Source organism: Hetaerina americana, unplaced genomic scaffold, assembly GCF_022747635.1.
Source record: "Hetaerina americana unplaced genomic scaffold, ioHetAmer1.1.p SCAF_39, whole genome shotgun sequence".
Taxonomy (NCBI): Eukaryota; Metazoa; Arthropoda; class Insecta; order Odonata; family Calopterygidae; genus Hetaerina; species Hetaerina americana.
This window is the reverse complement of record NW_027286974.1, coordinates 4,592,560-4,613,097: the sequence shown is the minus strand read 5'-3', so window position 1 is coordinate 4,613,097 and position 20,538 is coordinate 4,592,560. Positions and strand designations below refer to the sequence as shown.

At 39.5% G+C, this 20,538-nt stretch overlaps 1 protein-coding gene across 5 annotated transcripts in view; it reads right to left on the bottom strand.

Annotated features, from left to right (window-relative positions):
- Positions 1–20,538, bottom strand: part of LOC139691700 (uncharacterized) — a 50,580-nt gene that overhangs the window by 8,726 nt on the left and 21,316 nt on the right. For 3 of the 5 annotated variants that reach the window (XM_071589543.1, XM_071589544.1, XM_071589547.1), the window contains one exon: positions 6,596–6,724. The exons of 1 other annotated variant lie outside the window; for it this stretch is intronic. In XM_071589543.1, the coding sequence (XP_071445644.1) occupies positions 6,596–6,724 (129 nt within the window). The remainder of the gene's footprint in view (positions 1–6,595; positions 6,725–20,538) is intronic. One more of the 5 variants, XM_071589545.1, reaches the window with a different exon arrangement.

Genomic DNA, 20,538 nt, shown 5'->3' with positions numbered 1-20,538 from the left:
GAACAATTGTTGAGTGGAACACCTTAACTGCAAAAATATTCGAGCCCTTTCCTTATACAGAGTGTATACTTTTAAGAAAAGATGCAAGGAATATATATGTGATAATTTGATTTATGTGTGGTGTATTGTATTATATGTAATAGCTTATTTTTTTTTCAATTTATCTTTTTTTTTCTTGCTGATTAATGGTTGTAAATGAGATGGGGATACGCTCTGTTTTGTTAAAGACATTTGTGTTTTGAAGTCTGGTTTTACGTATTATCTTTTGCAATTATTTGGGACTTGGGTGCCACCTGACACTGTCTATCAGCACATTTGTATTTTTAATAATAATAATAATAAAAACTAGCCATATTGACATATAGCACATACTAGAACACCAGTGTAGTATTTTGAGAAGTGGATGAAGTATTTGAGATGTGTTCTAGTGTTGTGTGCAATGAAATATATGTCAACAATTGCGAGTTTAAACAGCGTGAATATTAAAAAGTGACCCCTACTGAGATTCAATCGTCGTTTATAAAAGGGCTGTTTATTATGTAGTGACGATGCTGTTGATAGTCTACTGTGAATATCAATGGGTATTGAAATTTCCTGGTTGCGAGCTGGGGAAAAGCCAATAATTGTTGATGAAACACCAGCAGCGGACGTCCGAGATCACTGACCCACAGACGATATATAAACATCAAAGCAAACTCGTCTTTTTCAAGATTTGATTCATAATTGAATGGCAAATCACTCAATAGCATATTGTAAACTTTATTGTTCGAGTTTTGTTAAACAGCATGCTGTTATTGAAAGCTGCCTTCACCTCATAATCATCCAAGATGTAATGATTACCCTTGAGGTTTCTCTTTAGTTGAGGGGGCATCGAGATGGTGTTGATGTTTAGTTAAGCACCCACCTTGGGAAGTCCACCTTTAACGCAGTTCTTCCAAGGCTTTTAATCAGTTTTCTCGTTTCGTTTCTTTGATTTATTCTAATTGTGTCTTCTCCACAAAACATCTTGTGCCCAAGTGATATACAATCTCCCCATTTATCACATTTTATCGCATTCCATTGGGAATAGGAAAAATTCGCAAAAGGGATCGAGATGGCGCGTTGGTTATCGTACTGGTTTCCCACCCAGAGGGCCCGGGTTCAAATCCTGGCGGTGTTGAATATATTTCAGTGAGGGTATCTCGATCCCTGCTTGAGTTGTGGAGGGCACTTTGAGTGAGTACAATGTCCGTCGGATGGGACGTTAAACTGCGGACCCCTTGGTGCCTTTCGTAAAGAGTAGGCTAATGCCGACGCCAGGTTTCTCTCCACCCTTCATCCTTTCCTGTCCATCCCCTCTAAGCGCAAATGACCTCAGATTTCAATCGACTAACCCCTAAATACTACTACTACATGAGTTGAGGAAAACGATTAAAATTGCAAGGCAGAAAGGTTGGGAGAATAAGAAGGGTGTATTTGAATCAGTTCAAATTTCTTAATGGTTTCACAATGGCCTCTCCAGTCAGTTGCACGCGAATTGTGTAACAACCGTTGCAACAAGTGTTGTATTGTCATATTTGCAAGATTATTATTGGCTGGCCAGGCTAATGCCATTAAAACACAACAAACTCGACTCCAATATGGTTTGCGATAAGATTTTGAGCGAATCAACCGTCATTTTCAATCAAATATTCAATGCAACACTTTCTAAGTGCAGATATCATTCGCCTTGACCGAATCTGGATTTGCATCTGAAATTGTGGCATTGAAATGCACATTAGGGGATGACTCCATTAAGTGTTACTGTGGCCGCATCTCACGCAGTTTCCTTGGAATCAAATATTCGACGATTGTGCGATGTTTATATCGTCCGTGGGTCAGTGATCTCGGACGTCCGCTGCAACCACGACATTTTACCACCCATCAGATTGACAGTAGACCTATCAACAGCATCTTAAACCATAATAAACAACAGCCTTTTAAACGACGATTGAATCTCAGCAGGGGTCACTTTTATTAATGGTCATGGAATGTTACTAGTAGTAGTTTTAAGGGGAGGCGACCGACAGCTAAGGTCATTTGCGAGGCCATAGGGGATGGACAGGAAAGGATGAAGGGTGGAGAGAAACCCGGCGTCGGCATTAGCCTGCTCTTTACGAAAGGCGCCAAGGGGTCCGCAGTTTAACGTCCCATCCGACGGACGGCGTACTCACTCAAAGTGCCCTCCACAAAGCACCTCAAGTAGGGATCGAGATACCTCTGCAAAATATTCAACACCACCGGGATTTGAACCCGCGCCCTCAGGGTGGGAAGCCAGTACGTTAGCCCCCGCACCATCTCGATCCCTAGGAATGTTACTTCCACGTGCCTAAGCCCAGGAGTGCTTCCGAAGGTCATTTTGTCTGAGTGGTCTACAAGCAAGTCTGGACATTAGTTTTCAACCTACTCTCGTATTTATTCGTTTTAGAAAACCATCGAATAACACACACATAAACTTGTATACAATACTAACGAAGACTCAATTCAAAGCATGGGTTTATTAACTTGATAAATTAGTCGTTTGTCATGGGAAAAAATGGGAATGAAAATGAACCTAAGCCATTTCTACCACAAGCACCCAGAATAACAGGGCAGGTCGTGCAGAAATGACAATTAAGAATGGGAAATTCTACTATCACATTGATATGCAAGTGAAAACTCTTAAATTCATTCTCTTTAGCGTCGATTCGACATAATTATTAATTTGTATATTAGTATGGTTTCGACAAAATAGGACACGAGGTTAGTGAAAGTTTAAATGCAATTGAGAAGAACTAATTATTCCTTAGATGCTATTATGGGTGGCAAGTTGGATTTTTGCTATCTATAACCATTTAGCAGTTGCTATCCGTATTGTCCGTGGGAAAAAAAACCCTTGAGTCCGCTAGTTATGGCATCCATTTCCCAAATTTAATATATATTCATGATCTAAGCGACCAATGTATATTTTTGTTGCCTTTGGTGTAACTTTATGGAATTTGCATAACATATTGAAATGTAACGAAATAATTGAATTTGTAATTCCACACACTTTAATTTAAAAAAAAACACACGACCCAGGTTTCGACGTTGAACGTCATCATCAGGTGGTCTTCATAGAAGCACGCTGGCTATACTACCTTGATCAAAAATTTCCCGGAATTTATTCAGAAAATTAAAAATACAAGTTTATTCATCTAAATCTATATTGTCCCCTTCAAAGTAATCCCCATCGACTGCAACACACTTATGCCAGCGCTTGATCCAATCCTCGAAACATTTTTTATATTCGGTTTTCGGTATGTCCATCAGTGCTTCCTGCGATTTTTCCATTACTTCCTCTCGGCTGCTAAAACGCGTTCCCCGTAATGGTTTTTTAACTCGATTGAACAGAAAGAAGTCACAGGGAGCCAAATCAGGTGAATTCGGTGGCTGTTGGATGGTATTTGTTGCATTTTTCGTCAAAAAATTACGAATAATGATAGCACTGTGCGACGGTGCGTTATCATGGTGCAAAATCCACGAGTTTTCTGCCCACATTTCTGGTCTCTTTCGGCGAATTGCTTCACGCAAACGTCTCATAACGCCCAAATAATACTCTTTGTTTACTGTCTGGCCTTCTGGCAAAAATTCATGATGCACTACACCGTTGTAATCCATGAAAACCGTCAGCATTGCCTTCTTTTTTGACTGAAAACGACGTGGTTTTTTTGGTCTCGGCTCATTTGGTGAACGCCATTCACTTGCCTGATGTCTGGATTGCGTGTCGTACTCATAAACCCACGTCTCGTCTCCAGTAATGATCCTTTTGATGAATGTGGGATCGGATTCAGCCTCGCAAATCATGTCTTTTGCGACGTCAACACGGTCTCTTTTTTGCATGAAATTGAGGTCTTTTGGCATGCTACACGACGGAAACCCAAATCATTAACCACAATGTCTTGGGCGGATCCATAGGCAATGTTCAAGTCCTCCGCTATTTCTCTGATGGTTAATTTGCGGTTATTGACCAACATTTCTTTTACTTTATCAATTTTTTCACCGACTTTCGATGGTCTGCCACTGCGTTCATCATCTTCGATTGACTCACGACCACTTCTGAACCGCTCGTGCCACTGGTAAACGACCATTTTTTTTAGAGAATCGTTGCCGAAACACTTTTCCAACATTTCCAACGTCCGTGCGCCACAAAATCCGTTTTTTACGCAAAATTTAATACAAGTTCGTTGTTGCAAATTTAAATCCATTTCTGCAATTGTAAAAAATCGCCAACACACACAGAGATAGATGTACTCTTGGCTACGTAACTTTTGCAAATGTCAAGTTATGACACTAAGATTTAAAGGGAATATCAACAACAGATGTACCAATTTAACAAAAAAAACAGAACTCAAATCGGAACGATGGGAGCGCCACACGGTGGTTATTCCGGGAACTTTTTGATCAAGGTAGTATATACCTTCTGATCGAGGGTTGGTCAGAGAGGGAGGGAGGTTGGAGGGGTCAAAAGGTTACAATGTAGCTGGGAAGAAAAGAGAATTACATTTTTGATTTAGAAGAGTGGTAGATCTAGGAGTGGGGAGTGGGAGGGATACAAAATTTCGTTGGCAAGTTCATCTTTCCCACGGACACATTTCAAAATTTCCAACTGCTCCAAAGCACCAAGCCTTTGACCTTTTTCTTCAAAATGAATAATTTTAATCAGAAAGTCACTTTCGATGAGGTGCTTTGCAAAGAGGGATGTTTTATGTTCTTATTCTTAACACGTTTGGTGTTCTTCAATCCTTTCTTTAAAATTCCCTCCTGTTTGCCCAATGTATACTTTGTGCTACAATCCGAGCACTTTAACTCATACACTCCACTCCTCTCGTTTTTGGGGACTTTGTCTAAAGTGTGAGAGATCAGGTTCTTAAAGGCATTAACCACTGTTAAAGGCACATTTAATTTTTTCTTTGGGAAAGCTTTCAATTACTTTTTGAGAAATAGTCCCGAGGTATAGTATTCTCCGACCATTGTATGTTTGGAGTGCGAATAATCTACGAGACATCGTCACTGAAACGTACGTGGATCTGAATTTATTTAGTTATTTCAACCTAAGCATATGTGGATCTTATCAATCATTTCAGAAGTGCAAGGCTCTCCTTCAGTGTAAGTCCAACTGAACAATGACCAATGTTTGGGGGTGTGCTGCCTGATTCATAACAAACTCTTCTGTGTGGACTCGACAGTAGTATTGATTTGTTTATCAGTATGGTTTCGACAACAAAGGACACGAGATTAGTGGCATATGCAATAGAGTAGAACTAATCATTCCCTTGACGCTATTGTGGGGGGCAATTGGGATTTTCGCCACCTATAAACATTAGCAGTTACTATCCCATAATTATCCGTGGGAAGAAGGAGTCCTCAAGTCTGCTAGTTCTGGCTTCTTATTTCCCAAATTTAATATATATTCAAAATCCAAGCAACCAATGTTTATGTTTTGAGTACAAACAACCTACCAACCCAAAGGTCGCGGGTTCGATTCCCACCTAGGTGGACTTCCCTCCATCTAGGGCTTGGTTGTATGTGATTGTCTTCAATGTAATGTCTGTAATGTAGGGTTAAGTGGAAGAAGGGACTATTAGTCTCAACCATGCCCAATTAAGTCGATAAATAAATAAATAAACTTGCGATACCTCAGTGCTGAAACATATGTGTATCTGAATTTATTTAGTATGTTAAACGTAGGAATATCGTGTGCGGATCTCGTCAATCATTTCTGAAGTTAAAGTATCTCCTTGAGTGAATGTCCAACATGAACAATATTCAACATTTACGGATGTACCGCCTGATGTCGAACAAAATCATTAGTGTAGATTCGACAGTAGTATTGATTTGTATATTAGTATGATTTTTACAACATTACACTTGAGGTTAGTGAAAGTGTGTACGCAATTGAGTAGAACTATTAAATATTCCCTATACGCTGTGGGTTCCAAGTGGGATATTTACTATCTATAACCATTCAGTTACTACGTCAAATTGCCCGTGGGAAGAAGGAGTCCTTGAGTCCGCTAGTTCTGATATCTTATTTCCTAAATTTCATATATTTATGATCCAAGCGAACAATTTTACGTTGAAGTGCGAATAATTTGCATGACCTCGGTACTGAAACATGCGAATCTGAATTTATTTAGTGTGTTAAACCTTAAACATTGAATTGTCTTTCTTCCAGAAGATTGCAGCCTTGCTTGCCATTTTTAAGTCAACAGTTTTTAACGAAATAGGCTGCCATACATTTTTAAACCTCATATATATCCATTGAAGGGGACATTGCTGACCATTTCAGTACTTGGGAAACTTGGCAGCACAGAATGAAGTCTGTCTTAAAGAAATTATAAGAAAAACGATATTTTTATGTGGGTAGAGGTTTCAACAATACTTATTTTTGCATTTTCCTCCTGTTTATATAAGTTTTAATTCATGTTTTCAATTGAGTGAATAATCGGGACCGTAAACATCAAGCTCTATATCACACTACAACATTCGGGGAATAAAGGAAAAATAAACGCAGTACAAGCATGTTTTACGCGAATTCCAAGATAACCTTACTTACGTGTACCTCTTGATTGCTGACCGCTGAAATCTCTGGCTCCTCGTCCAAGTGTTCATTATATCCGCAAATGGGCAAATCAATCTCTTCCAAAATATCAGTGCACCCAATGCCATTCACCGGTACGGATGTCTGTGTGGATATGAGATAAACGTATCTTTGTTAGTTGATAATCTTATTCAAAAAGCAGACAGAGTAAAACGAGTTTTTGACGGAACAACTCAAAGAACTCATTTTTTTCAGAAACGGCAAATACGCACTTTATAATATTAATCCATTTTCGTAGCACAAACGGTGGATACAAAAATACAGTGATTTCGTTAAGGAGGATTCCCATTAATACTTAATATCATAGCAAATCAAAGTTCTCCTTAAATTCTAGATTATATTAGATCTCAATGACGAAAACGTACCTTTATGTAATCTTCGTATCCGTAGGTAAATGTTTTTTCTTATAATTGTGGAAATAATCCATGTTTTTGCCTTTCGTTTTGTAAAAAGGGCTATTCCCGGTCAATAAACATCAAAATACTATAACAAGTTCTGATTCTTTTAGGAAACTATACGAATACATCAAGTTTTTGCTAAACCTGCCCAAAACCATAACAGAACCACAGTATTACATTTCTAATTCCTCCAAAATGTTCGTTCCAATGCGTTGGGATGCCTATTTTGGCATCTAAACCAAGTGTCACTGATTAAACACTGTCTCCTGCAGAATTCTATTGCTTTCTCCCCGCGGTTATATCTCATACCTTAACCGTAATCCCCTATTTCACTAATACCGTCTCTTCATTCGCCGACCATCGCAATCCAACCCGCAATTACTAAGAAAGGTATCTCTCCAGGAAATAAAACGCCATTATAACCTTAAACTGATATGTATACGGTTTATTTATTCCCTCCAATTGTTACTTGTTGACAGGTAGTCAAGGTAGCAGACGCTGAAACTCACATGGCGAGTGTACCATAGTATTTGTAATCTAACCTAATTAATAATACCGTGAACTTAATTCTAAATAAATACGCGTGACATTTGGTCTGTTTCGTTCGTAAACATATATCTATTGAGTTGTAAATCGAGTGAAAGATCATATCAAACATTATTACTAATTTCATTGCCACAAAATGACCATCAGACATCCTCTCGGAGCTAAACTTTAGAATTTTTCCTTTTAGCAGCACCAATACGATCATGCAAAGTTCACTGTTGCCAATACAATTGAATACATGACAAAAACTCACCTTTTCCAATCCTGGTTTCCAGTTTTTGACTTCTAGAAAGTCGCCGTTTCGGATACGATTATCAAACACAAACTGGGCTTCTAAACAGCGAAGTTTAAATAGCCGGAACTCGGTCAACTTTTCGGTGCAACTTGAACAAACCAACCAAGGGTATGCTGTCTCTTTGATCACCTAATGATATAATTTGTCTCTTAAATAAGCAGGAAAGAGAGTAACGCCGGTCAAGGTTCCGTCATCAACAGGTAACCATCCTTGCAATAGTTCTTTAAACTCATAGAATTCGCAAGGTAAGTTGCTAATAGTATCAACGATTTAAACGGAAAAATACCATAATAGAAAATACGCGACACCCACCTTAATTTGCAACAGATCACTAATAGTTCTTCCCACCATTAAGTCTAAGTTATTATTTTCTTCAAAAATATCCTTCAAATGTCCATCATTACATAGACACAATCGGCACAGATTGGGCACGAAAGTGTGATTCATTGTGGAATTTATAAATTTCCGTCCGAAAATTATAATAACGATAAAGACATCAATACTTGGGACACATCTTTTGGTAATTAATTCAAAAACAAACTTTCGACTGCTCCGAAAGCTAAGGACAAATGTGAATTTGTACGCTGCCCATTCAAACTAATTATAGATTCTTACTGTACTATAGTAAAAAGTAGAAAATAAGGTTTCTTTCTAGACAGTTGTTTCCGCAATTATCTCAAATTCTACACATCCCTATAGTTATTGAATTCGTTGAACAAGAGAACGGAAGTTTGAGCAGACGAAAAACAGTTGACTAACCAAATGCCCAAAGTAGAAATAGGTTAATGTGGTCAGTGCCTAACATGGTTCTGCAAAGTAAATAGCTATTAAACTTTTCTTACAAATCAATAATATTGATTGTTTTTCTTGAGTATTCAACGAAGACATGCAATCCTTGTCCATAACTTGGGACACGAGCAACACATCCTATGTTATTTCAGGTTTCTTTCGTGAATGATCCACAGTAATAAACATTTTTATCGCAATTTTAGATTTACAAGCTTGATATGATATAAATAATAACGTTACCGTGCGGGCTACAACCCAACATTGAGATCCACTTTAATTTGTATACTTAGCGACCGATAAATATGAAGTATTTCCAATAAATACGCGACCTGAGGTCATAAAAACTGTATATTGCTTGAAATTCAATCTACATTAATTTTGTCCCCTTCTTCAAGGTACTCTCTCCATTCGTAGGCTATGGCTTCTTTCTTTCCCAGTACTGTTTACTAAAGCACCCCTTGGAATTCCTTTAAGGCAGTTGTAAGGCCTCTTTAGTTTTCTTGTGTCGTTTCTTTGTTATTGTGTCTCCCCGGTGATATGTCGTCCCCTCACCACATTTTTGCATTTTGGGAGCATGAAAAAGTCACAAAGGGGGGCGAGATCTGTTAGAATGAGTAGGATAATCAAGGTGATTGAATTTTTGCGTAAAACTGGCGAAAAATCAATGCTGAAAGTGCAATTGCGCATTGTTTCGTAGTCCAAGGATCCATCCATCATGTTCGGTAGTAAAATAGCAGTGTGTTAAGCGTTGATTTAACTAAATTCAGTTCACTATTCGGCTATCATCATTCGGATCGCAGTTTATAATGACGATCGGTAAGAAGGACAAAGGGACAATTGCACACACGATCAATGCTGTCAATTTCAACACAAGGTAGTGGTTAAAAGTCGCCCCGCCGGCCGGCCGGCCCCGCCGGCCGGCCTACATTGTCTTTGGCGTCTTGTAAAGAGCTGGAAATTGAGAACGAAATCACGGAGCAACGAATCAGCATATTAAGTTTTTATGGTGAAGTGCGGCAAAAGTTATCGCACGAAATTACTGAAATGTTGATGGCTGTTTACGGTGGTAATGCTCTGAAGAAAACATAAGTTTTCAAAGTGAATTTAAACGTTTTAAAATAGGCCGACGGATGATGCAAGGCCGGGACGACCTTCAACATCCTCCTGTGTGGTCCCTTTTTCCTTCTTACTGATCGCCATAAAAAACCGTCCGAATTATAGCTGTTATGAACTGAATTTAGGAAAATCAACGCTTAACACACACAAAATGCACCTACAGTACATTCGGAGCATTCAGATTTTTCGCCGTTGTTTCTGGAATGATAAAATTCAATTATCTTGATCATCCACTCGTTATTTTTATCATAGATCATGCCTTGGGGGGGCTTTACTTAAAGAGTGAATGAAAAGAAATGATGGATTAAATAAGTATACAGCCTACTACGAATTGAGAGAGAGAATACTTTGAAGAAGGGTAAACAACAAAAACCATTTATTTAAGACTCCAAATTTTACAAAATAAATTTTTTAACGCCCTCATTACTCTTATTTATTGGACAGGGTAGTATAAAAGTGGGAAGTGAAAACATTTATTGCGCATAAATTAAGAATTAAATATAAGGACATTATAACAGGAAGGAAGGCATATATATATAGTATATTTGTTACGTAATAGAGATATTCAATAGAATAAACATTAAAAAATAACATTGTTTCACATAGATTTCCACAAATTCTTCGTTTGAGATCCTATCCAAAGTTTCTTCTATTGCACAACGCTCACATAAATGTAATATTAAGACAGGAACAGTAATATTTAAATAAAAAAACGTGTGTATAACATTTCGGACTGATTACACATTGCAGGAAAACAGTACATTGTGAACAGGAGGTAGATTTTGTGCTTCGAACAACATTCTTATAAAAAAACTTCCCTCGGTATTATTTATTTAAAGAAATAACTTCATCAAAATAATTAAACAGATTAATACTAAAACACACACGAACTAAAGTATCTTCTTCTTATCTTGGAAATACAGAACAATACATCATAGTTTAAACAATGTTTTAGGAACTTTCATTTGGATTATACACTTGAACTATTATCAGCGATGCCCAACGGTAATTTTAATAATTTCTCTCAAATTAACTTTCTACTTTCCGTCACTTAGCAATTGTATTGTTCATAGAATCAACTGGACGACAATACGGTCCATGTTCTGCTGATACGCCCAGGGTTGGGTGAAACCTAATGCACACACATACCTCGCAGACCACAAACAAGATAACCAACAGAAGCACTCCTGGTCTGGTGGCATGTGGAAGTAACATTCCCCCCTTCAACACGCCAGCCCATGTTTGAGGTCGTTACATTCATCCAGTGTAGTATTTTGAGAAGCAAATGAAATATTTGAGACGTGTTCTAGTGTGTGCTATATGTCAACATTTGGGAGTTTAAACAGGATGACCTTATAAAAGTGAATCCTACTGAGATTCAATCGTCGTTTAAAGACTGTTCTATGGTGACAACGCTGTCGATAGGTCTACTGTTATTCTGATGGGTAGTAAAATTTCATGGTTGCAAGTCCAAAAAAGCCGTAATTGTTGATGAAACACAAGCAGTGGACGTCCGATCATTTCCATAGACAATAAACATCGCAAAATCCTCTAAGATTTGATTGAAAACGACCGGCAAATCACTTATAAAAGGCATAAATTGCAAACTATATTGGAATATCTAAGGACCGAGCACTCCTGGTTTTAGGCATGTGGAAGTAACATTCCCCCCCTCAACACACATGCCCAGGTTTAATGTCATTGCATTCATCCAGTGTAGTGTTTTGAGAAGCGGATGAAGTATAGAGATGTGTTCTAGTGTGTGCTATATGTCAATATGGCTAGTTTAAACAACTTGCTGTCGATCAAATTTTTCCCTTCACCTTATCATCGTCTGAGGTATAATGATTATTACCCTTTGAGTTATGTCTCTCTTGAGTTAAGAGGAAAAAATAAAAATCACAAAAGGTACAGGATCGCTTAAGGGAATAATAAGGAGGTTTTTATTTGTTCTCGTCCGTGAGATGGCGTGGTGGACCTATCACGCACAGATTTATGGTAGTTTAAAAGATATAACTATTAGAAAGTACGCTATCTATAAAGCACATGTTTCAATGGTGCCTTGTGTTCATTACCGACAGCCTAATTACATGAAAGATGGATCCTTGGACCATAAAACAAATCACCTGCACATTCAGAGCATTGGGATAAGAAATACTTAAGTTTTTCCACATACAGGGTTCGTCCGGAAAATAAGCCTCCTGCGCCCCCAGCCCAGGAGTCCGGAAAATAAGACTCCTGGGCTGGGCGCGCCGCTCCAGGCGCGCCCAGCACCGCTCTGACGGGCTGCGATTGGAGGGGGGTATGTTGGCAAGCGACGCTGAAAAAGGCAGTCGGCTCTGAGCTGTGGTGTAGTGAGGAGCTCTGTTAACGCGAACCTCCACGCTTCGACCCACGTCACGGAACGCGATGCCGAAGCAGCGTTATTCCATCAAATTTGCGGTAAAGCTTGGGAAATCGTCTACCGAAACTGTCGGTATGATTAACCAGGCTTATGGGGAGTCAGCCATGTCCAGAAACATGATCTTTCGGTGGCACAAGATGTTCGTGGAGGGCAGAGAAGAGGTCGATGACGAGTCTTCGAGAGGTTCCCGATGATGCCTTCGCGGGAGCGTTCCAGGAATGGGAACGCCGCTGGAACAAGTGTATCGACTCACAAGGGTCCTATTTTGAGGAATATTAGCTTAAGATATGTAAAAGTGTAATAAATTTTTTTTCCTGAGCTCAGTACACTTATTTTCCGGACGAACCCTGTATATTTTTATTAAACATGACCCAGGTTTCAACTGACAAAGTCAACGTCGGGCGAATATTGAAAAAGATGTCCTGGGAACTTGATTGAAAGTCTTCTGTACAATATTGACTTATCTGCGATACAAGCCAGCTTGAAGAATAGAATGCTTAGAGACTTCACTTTGTAGAAGCGATTTATATCGGGAAAATAAATTTTTGAGTCGAAACCCGGGTCGTGTTTGATAAAAATAGCTGTGGAATAGCTAAGTATTTCTTTTCCCAAATGAAACGCACCCACAAATTAACGCCTTTAACCATTCTATTCATTCAGAGCATTGTGTAATTGTTCGCTGTTGTTTCTGGCAAATAATTCAATCACCATTGATCCTTTGATATTCATCCTCCTTATTCTTATTATCGATCTTTGCCCCCTTTGCGACCTTAAACATTAAACACAAACAAATATGTGATGAAGGGACGTTGTATATCACTTGGGCACAAGATGATATCGGGAGAAGAGACACATTAATAATAAAACAAAGAAACAACAAGAGTAAACTATAAATCCGCCGAGGACTTCCAAAGGATTGTGCTTTGCTAAACAGTATTGGAAAAGAAGAAGAAGATGGAATACAGGGTCGCACCCAAAAGTGGTAGGACTGATTTTTTTACAAGAATTTTTTTGACGATGTACTTACATCGACTTAATAATCTTCAAAGTATGCTCCTTGAGCTGCTACACACTTAGTATATAACGTTGCTCCCATTCCCCACCGTACGCCCGCTGGAAATTCTCTTTGGGGATGCCGTTGATGACCCTCGTCGAAGCCTCTTGAACGGCCTTTATCGAGTCAAAACGTCGTCCCTTGAGCTGTCTTTTCATCATGGGGAAAGAAGAAGAACTCCAGTGGGGCCAGATCGGGAGAATAGAGCGGGTGTGGCAACATAGCAACGCCGTATTTGGCCAGGAGCTGTCTGACGACGAGCGCGCCATGGCTCCCATTTTTGGCACCAGCTTGGCGCACACCTTGCGCATGGCCAAATCCTGTGAAATAATGCGTTGGACGTTGGATGCAGACAGACCCAACTGGTCTGCAATTTCTTCACTGGTTAAGCGTCGGTCTGTGTTCAGCAGTGTCCTCACTCTGTCCACATTCGTGTCGGTTCTTGCCATCGACGGCCGTCCAGAGCGATGGTCGTCTTCAACGAACTCCCTACCCTCTTTAAACAACTCGTGCCACTCAAATACTGTGGAACGGCTTAAGGCAGTGTCCCCATAAGCCTGCTTGATCATATCGAGGGTCTCAGTTGCCGTCTTCCCGAGTTTCGCACAAAATTTCACGGAATAACGTTGCTCTAAATTCAGATTCATTTTGTTTTTCGACGCGGACAAAAAATTTTCCCCTCACTAAAAACGGTGTCCTCACTCAACGACAGCCCGCAGGCGACTGAGGTTGGTGTTGGTCTGTTGCTAATATCCCCCTCCACCTTACCCTGCCAGGCAGACCCCCCTCCACCGCTCCGTTCGCACAAGAGAATATCAGTCCTACCACTTTTGGGTGCGACCCTGTATATGTGTGTGTGTATATATATATATATATATATATATATATATAGTATATATATATATATATATATATAGTATATATATATATATATATATATATATATATATATATATATATATATATATATATATATATATATATATATATATATATATATATATATATATATATATATATATATATATATATTAGATGTATATCCATTTGGGTGGTCACATGATTAGGAGGAGGGGTTGGGTGGTGAGGTAACCCTTTTTTAGTGTTCCTTAATCACGGATTGATTAGATTTAATTAATTAAAGCCATGTGTTAAAGATTTAAGTCGCGTGCGGAAACGCTCTACCAGAGAAGATTCACATGTAATCTAATTTGATGAAAGATGTGAGACGGAAATTCATCAGTTAAATAATTATATATATATATATATATATATATATATATCAATGAATCACACTTAGCACTAGTGGACACAGACAAAAACACAGAAGCAGACAAAAAAGAGACTCAGTATCTTTCGATATATATATATATATATATATATATATATATATATATATATATATATATATATATATATATATATATATATATGTGTATATAGTGGATCTGTGGGGTGTACCAGAAGGAGAAGCGAACTACATGTATCGATTAAATATAACGCCCAATTGGCGATAACGCCAATATCGATAATAGCTGCTCTTTCGATTGTACTCCGCGTACTTGTACATATGCATCTTGACCATTTTGAGGTTATTGTGACAGTTTACTAGATGCCTATACCTTTCCAGAACGCCATTCGCGACCTCCGAGAAGTGGAGATGATTTGTGTTGGGAAAAATGGGGTGACTGATACTGGGAAAGCAATACGACCCGCGTCAATTGTCTGCGGGCCGTTACAGTGCTCCTGTTAATATTTTGGATATGCCACTAAGTTTATCCTCACAACTTTTTACAAATCCAACTCCTACAGATTCTACTGCACGCGATCCAATTTACGGCAATCAATCCAACTTCGTGAGGATCCAATATACTACTATGATACTAGCAGCAAATTCTATAAATGAGACCTATCCAGCAAAATATTACAATATATCTCAACGACAGCCCGCACGCGACTGAGGTTGGTGTCGGTCTGTTGCTAAGAGCCCCCTCCACCTTACCCCCTGCCAGGCAGACCCCCCTCCACCGCTCCGTTCGCGCCAGAGAAAATCAGTCCTACCACTTTTGGGTGCGACCCTGTATAACAAGGTATATAGCCTACTACGAATGGAGAGAGTACTTTGAATAAGAAGGGAGGACAACAAAATCATTGAGATGTGGACTCTAAATTTTGCAAAATGAAGTTCTCATGGCCTCAGTTTGCATATCTATTGCACAGGGTAGTATATACATATGTTGGCATCTTTCTGAGTTAATATTTCCCCTCTCGTTTGGCAATACTCCCTTTATTATTAGTTTTAGAGATCAAATGAAAACATTAAAGCATCAAGAACAACCGTTAGAAAAGATGTAGTGTAACAAGATTGTATGATTAAACATAATATGGCACGCTCACAAAACAGAAACGAAAGACCAAAAACTTAAGTTTGCAAAACACAAATATTTGCGACGCTATCTTGAATAAAAAATCAATTTCACCATTATAAAAGCGTTACTTTCAGAATAAACCTTACACATAGGAATCGGTGTACTAGCACACATGCTAAACTAATGGGCACCACCCTTTTAAGGACGAAAACAATATATTAATACTCGTTTAGTTTCGGAGAGGCATTGTTTGTGCCTTTAAATTGGATTGATACAATTAAGTGTGGCTTTGCTGTTTAAGGAAACGTTAATATTTGCGACCGTTCATTGAGTTGCTCAGCTAGAACTGTTTATATTTCTCTGTGCGCTTTATATATATGTGGAAGGCTATCATTTCCATTAAAACCATGAGGAAGGAATACTTTGAAGAGCTTCAGACGTTAGGAATGATATCTATAATCTTATTTTTTTAAAACTCCATCCTACAGATGTAATAGCATGACTTAATGGAGAAACGAGGTCCGCTCAAAAAGTATCGCAAATTTTGAATTTTCGTGGGTCACGTATACTACCTTGATCAAAAAGTTCCCGGAATAACCACCGTGTGGCGCTCCCATCGTTCCGATTTGAGTTCTGTTTTTTTTGTTAAATTGGTACATCTGTTGTTGATATTCCCTTTAAATCTTAGTGTCATAACTTGACATTTGCAAAAGTTACGTAGCCAAGAGTACATCTATCTCTGTGTGTGTTGGCGATTTTTTACAATTGCAGAAATGGATTTAAATTTGCAACAACGAACTTGTATTAAATTTTGCGTAAAAAACGGATTTAGTGGCGCACGGACGTTGGAAATGTTGGAAAAGTGTTTCGGCAACGATTCTCTAAAAAAAACGGTCGTTTACCAGTGGCACGAGCGGTTCAGAAGTGGTCGTGAGTCAATCGAAGATGATGAACGCAGTGGCAGACCATCGACATCGAAAGTCGGTGAAAAAATTGATAAAGTAAAAGAAATGTTGGTCAATAACCGCAAATTAACCATCAGAGAAATAGCGGAGGACTTGAACATTGCCTATGGATCCGCCCAAGACATTGTGGTTAATGATTTGGGTTTCCGTCGCGTAGCAGCAAAGTTGGTGCCAAAAGACCTCAATTTCATGCAAAAAAGAGACCGTGTTGACGTCGCAAAAGACATGATTTGCGAGGCTGAATCCGATCCCACATTCATCAAAAGGATCATTACTGGAGACGAGACGTGGGTTTATGAGTACGACACGCAATCCAGACATCAGGCAAGTGAATGGCGTTCACCAAATGAGCCGAGACCAAAAAAACCACGTCGTTTTCAGTCAAAAAAGAAGGCAATGCTGACGGTTTTCATGGATTACAACGGTGTAGTGCATCATGAATTTTTGCCAGAAGGCCAGACAGTAAACAAAGAGTATTATTTGGGCGTTATGAGACGTTTGCGTGAAGCAATTCGCCGAAAGAGACCAGAAATGTGGGCAGAAAACTCGTGGATTTTGCACCATGATAACGCACCGTCGCACAGTGCTATCATTATTCGTAATTTTTTGACGAAAAATGCAACAAATACCATCCAACAGCCACCGAATTCACCTGATTTTGTGACTTCTTTCTGTTCAATCGAGTTAAAAAACCATTACGGGGAACGCGTTTTAGCAGCCGAGAGGAAGTAATGGAAAAATCGCAGGAAGCACTGATGGACATACCGAAAACCGAATATAAAAAATGTTTCGAGGATTGGATCAAGCGCTGGCATAAGTGTGTTGCAGTCGATGGGGATTACTTTGAAGGGGACAATATAGATTTAGATGAATAAACTTGTATTTTTAATTTTCTGAATAAATTCCGGGAAATTTTTGATCAAGGTAGTATGTTTGATTTTCGATTTTTTTGCGGCATTATGTTGGTACTTATGTCTCTCACTAATGCCAAAAAGTTTCACCATTGTTTATTTCTCAGTTAATTGCCAACAGCTGTTTTTTTAACTGTTTTTTGGACGTGTTTTGGCTTTTCTTCCAATTTTGCCTGTTCCAAAGAAATGGACCAAAGAATCTGTATCAAATTTTGTGTGTGAAAAATAAAATTAAGTGACCGGACATATTAAGAATGTTGACTGTGGCATAAGGAGAAGCTACCTTTGGACCGAAGCAACGTTTATGAGTGGTAAAATGTGTTCTCAGATGGCTGAGAAGATGTGAAGGATGAAGGTCATGCCCGAGGATGCACGAGCGCGTCCATGACAGACGAAAACATTGATGAAGTGAAGAAAATAGTACTGGCCAATCGTAGAACCACCGTTAGAGAAGTTGCTGAGGACCTAAACATATCGATTGGCTTGTGCTATTTGATTTTGAACCAATGAGTTGGGCATGACACGGGTCGCCACAAAATTCATAACCAAAATTGCACAATTTTGACCAAAAACAGCAACGCATTAATATCGGGCTAGTGAGGTGTTGGACTCTGTCCATGACAACCCAAATTTGCTCCAGAGGGTCATAACTGGCGACCAATCATGGTTTTATGGTTATGACGTCGAAGGGTAAGCTCAATCATCCCAATGGAAGCTACAGCACCAGCCAAGACCGAAAAAAGCCTGCCAAGTTCGGTCAAATGTGAAAGTTTTGCTTACAATTTTCTTCGATTTTATTGGGCATGGTGTATACTGAGTTCTTGCCACAGGGTAGAACGGTAAATAAGGAATATTACCTCCAAGTTATGCCCAATTTGCACAAAGAAATCCGCCAAAAACACCCAGGTTTGCGGAAGAACAAAAAATGGCCTTTTGCACCATGACAACCCCCCCCCGCCCACACATCGTGGCTTGCGTATGTGAATTTTCGGCCAAAAACAACGCACTAATGATGCCGCAGCCACCGTATTCTCCAGATCTGGCCCCGTGTGACTTTTATTTGAACCCGAAACTGAAGAGGACAATGAAAGGACGATGCTCTGCTACGATTGACAAGAGATAAAGACTCTGCATCGAAGGAGGAGCTGAACAAGATCACAAAGAAATGATTTTTTGAAGTGTTTCGAGGATTGGAAAAAGCGTTGGGACAAGTGTATAATATCTCATGGGGATTACTTTTAAGGGAACTAAGTAGATATTCATAGATAAATGAATATTAAGGGAACTAAGTAGATATTCATAGATAAATGAATAATTTTTGAAGAAACAAAAAAATTGCGATACTTTTTGAACAGACCTTGCAAAACCTAACACAACTGGTTGAGTTATTTCACTTTTCTCCCTCTTCAATTAGTTTAACTTCTGTACATTAGGTTTTCATGATACGCAATGACTATCCGGTACGTTGCGGATTATTGGACTTGTTCTTTTGTCTCGAAGGCATTGCGTATTGCTGTTTTAAGTCCGTAGTCTTGCGTTTCTCCTTTGTCAGTGCCTGATATTAACTTCCAAAGCACGTGGCGTCATTGGCGAACATCTTTGCGGAGCGTTGTTTACGATACACTGTCCAGGTGAGTTTGGAGATGATAATTGAGAGAGTCTTTGCGTCCGAACCTCTTCCCACAAGCGACGCAACAGAAGGGTTTCTCTCCCGAGTGTATCCTCATGTGCGCAAGCAGTTGATTCCGTGCCTTGTACCGCATACCGCAGACATCGCAAGGGTAAGGTCTTTCCCCAGTGTGTGTGCGTATGTGGTTCGTTAAGGCGTCCTGGGTCGCAAAACACTTCTTGCACATTGTACATGGATACGGACGTTCGCCTGTGTGCGTACGAAAGTGTCGTTCTAGAGTTCCCTTTTGCGCAAATCGCATATCGCATGTTTTGCATGCGTAAGGCTTCTCCCCCGTGTGAGTACGAGTGTGTATGTTCAAGTTACCCTTTGTGCGAAATCGCCTACCGCATGTTTTGCACTCTAGAGGGTCTTGCGAATGATTTACACGTTTGTGGACTTTCAAAAGATAACGGGAGATACACATCTTCCCACATTCTTCGCACTTGAAGAAGAACGGATGTCCGGATTCGTCCGTATCGCGATTTCCTGATGCCCTCGGGCCAAGTGTTGCGGACAGACCGTCCCGACTGCCGACGACAACTGATTCCTTGCGAATCTCCCGTACCGCTATCTCCGGTACACCTTCGGCATGACTTGATTCGCCAAGAACCTGCAATTAAACCGCAACGGCATATCACAACCTAATCAAACAAGCCAAAACCCAAACCAAAAGAACTTTTACGCAAGATATCAACGAATGGTTACCGATAAAACAACCTAACTCTCGACCTATCATGGGTGAAACATACAAAACGTGGTTCGATTCAACTCCGATCAATAGGAGTGGTGCAGGAAACTCAATTGTATTAATTCCGAAACGTACCTCGTCGCCTACGGACTTTAGATCATGTTTTTGACAGACACTACGGACTCTAGCGCTGCTAAACCTCGTAAAAAAAACCTAAACATACAAAGTTTTGGCCAAACGCAAGCTGAAGGACAATACTACAACAACCCCTTCTTAAACTGTGCGTACTCTACATGGGGGGGCCCGGAAGTACCCAGCCTCACCTAGAAATGGCGGTAGTTATTTGAAAAATATCACTATATCCAAAAGTACGCAAACTATAAAGCATATGTTTCAAGTTTGAAGATGCCACGTTGTTTAGTGTTTGTTTGCCAGCCATGAATAGTGAACATTTACGAGCGAATTTGTGAAAATGCAGAGATATTTGGTCATCGTTGCATTGTGATACAATATACTTTTATTATTTGAAAGGCCTCTCAGCCCCCAATTAATATAGTAAAAGCTGAACTGGATCGTTCTACTCTTCTGGAAGTGAGTCTGCTCCTTTGTTTATACAACAGTAATAAAATACAATTGGGTAGCACAGTTTAAAATGAAGCTATAAGAGCTGTAAAGACGAGAATCGCATTGG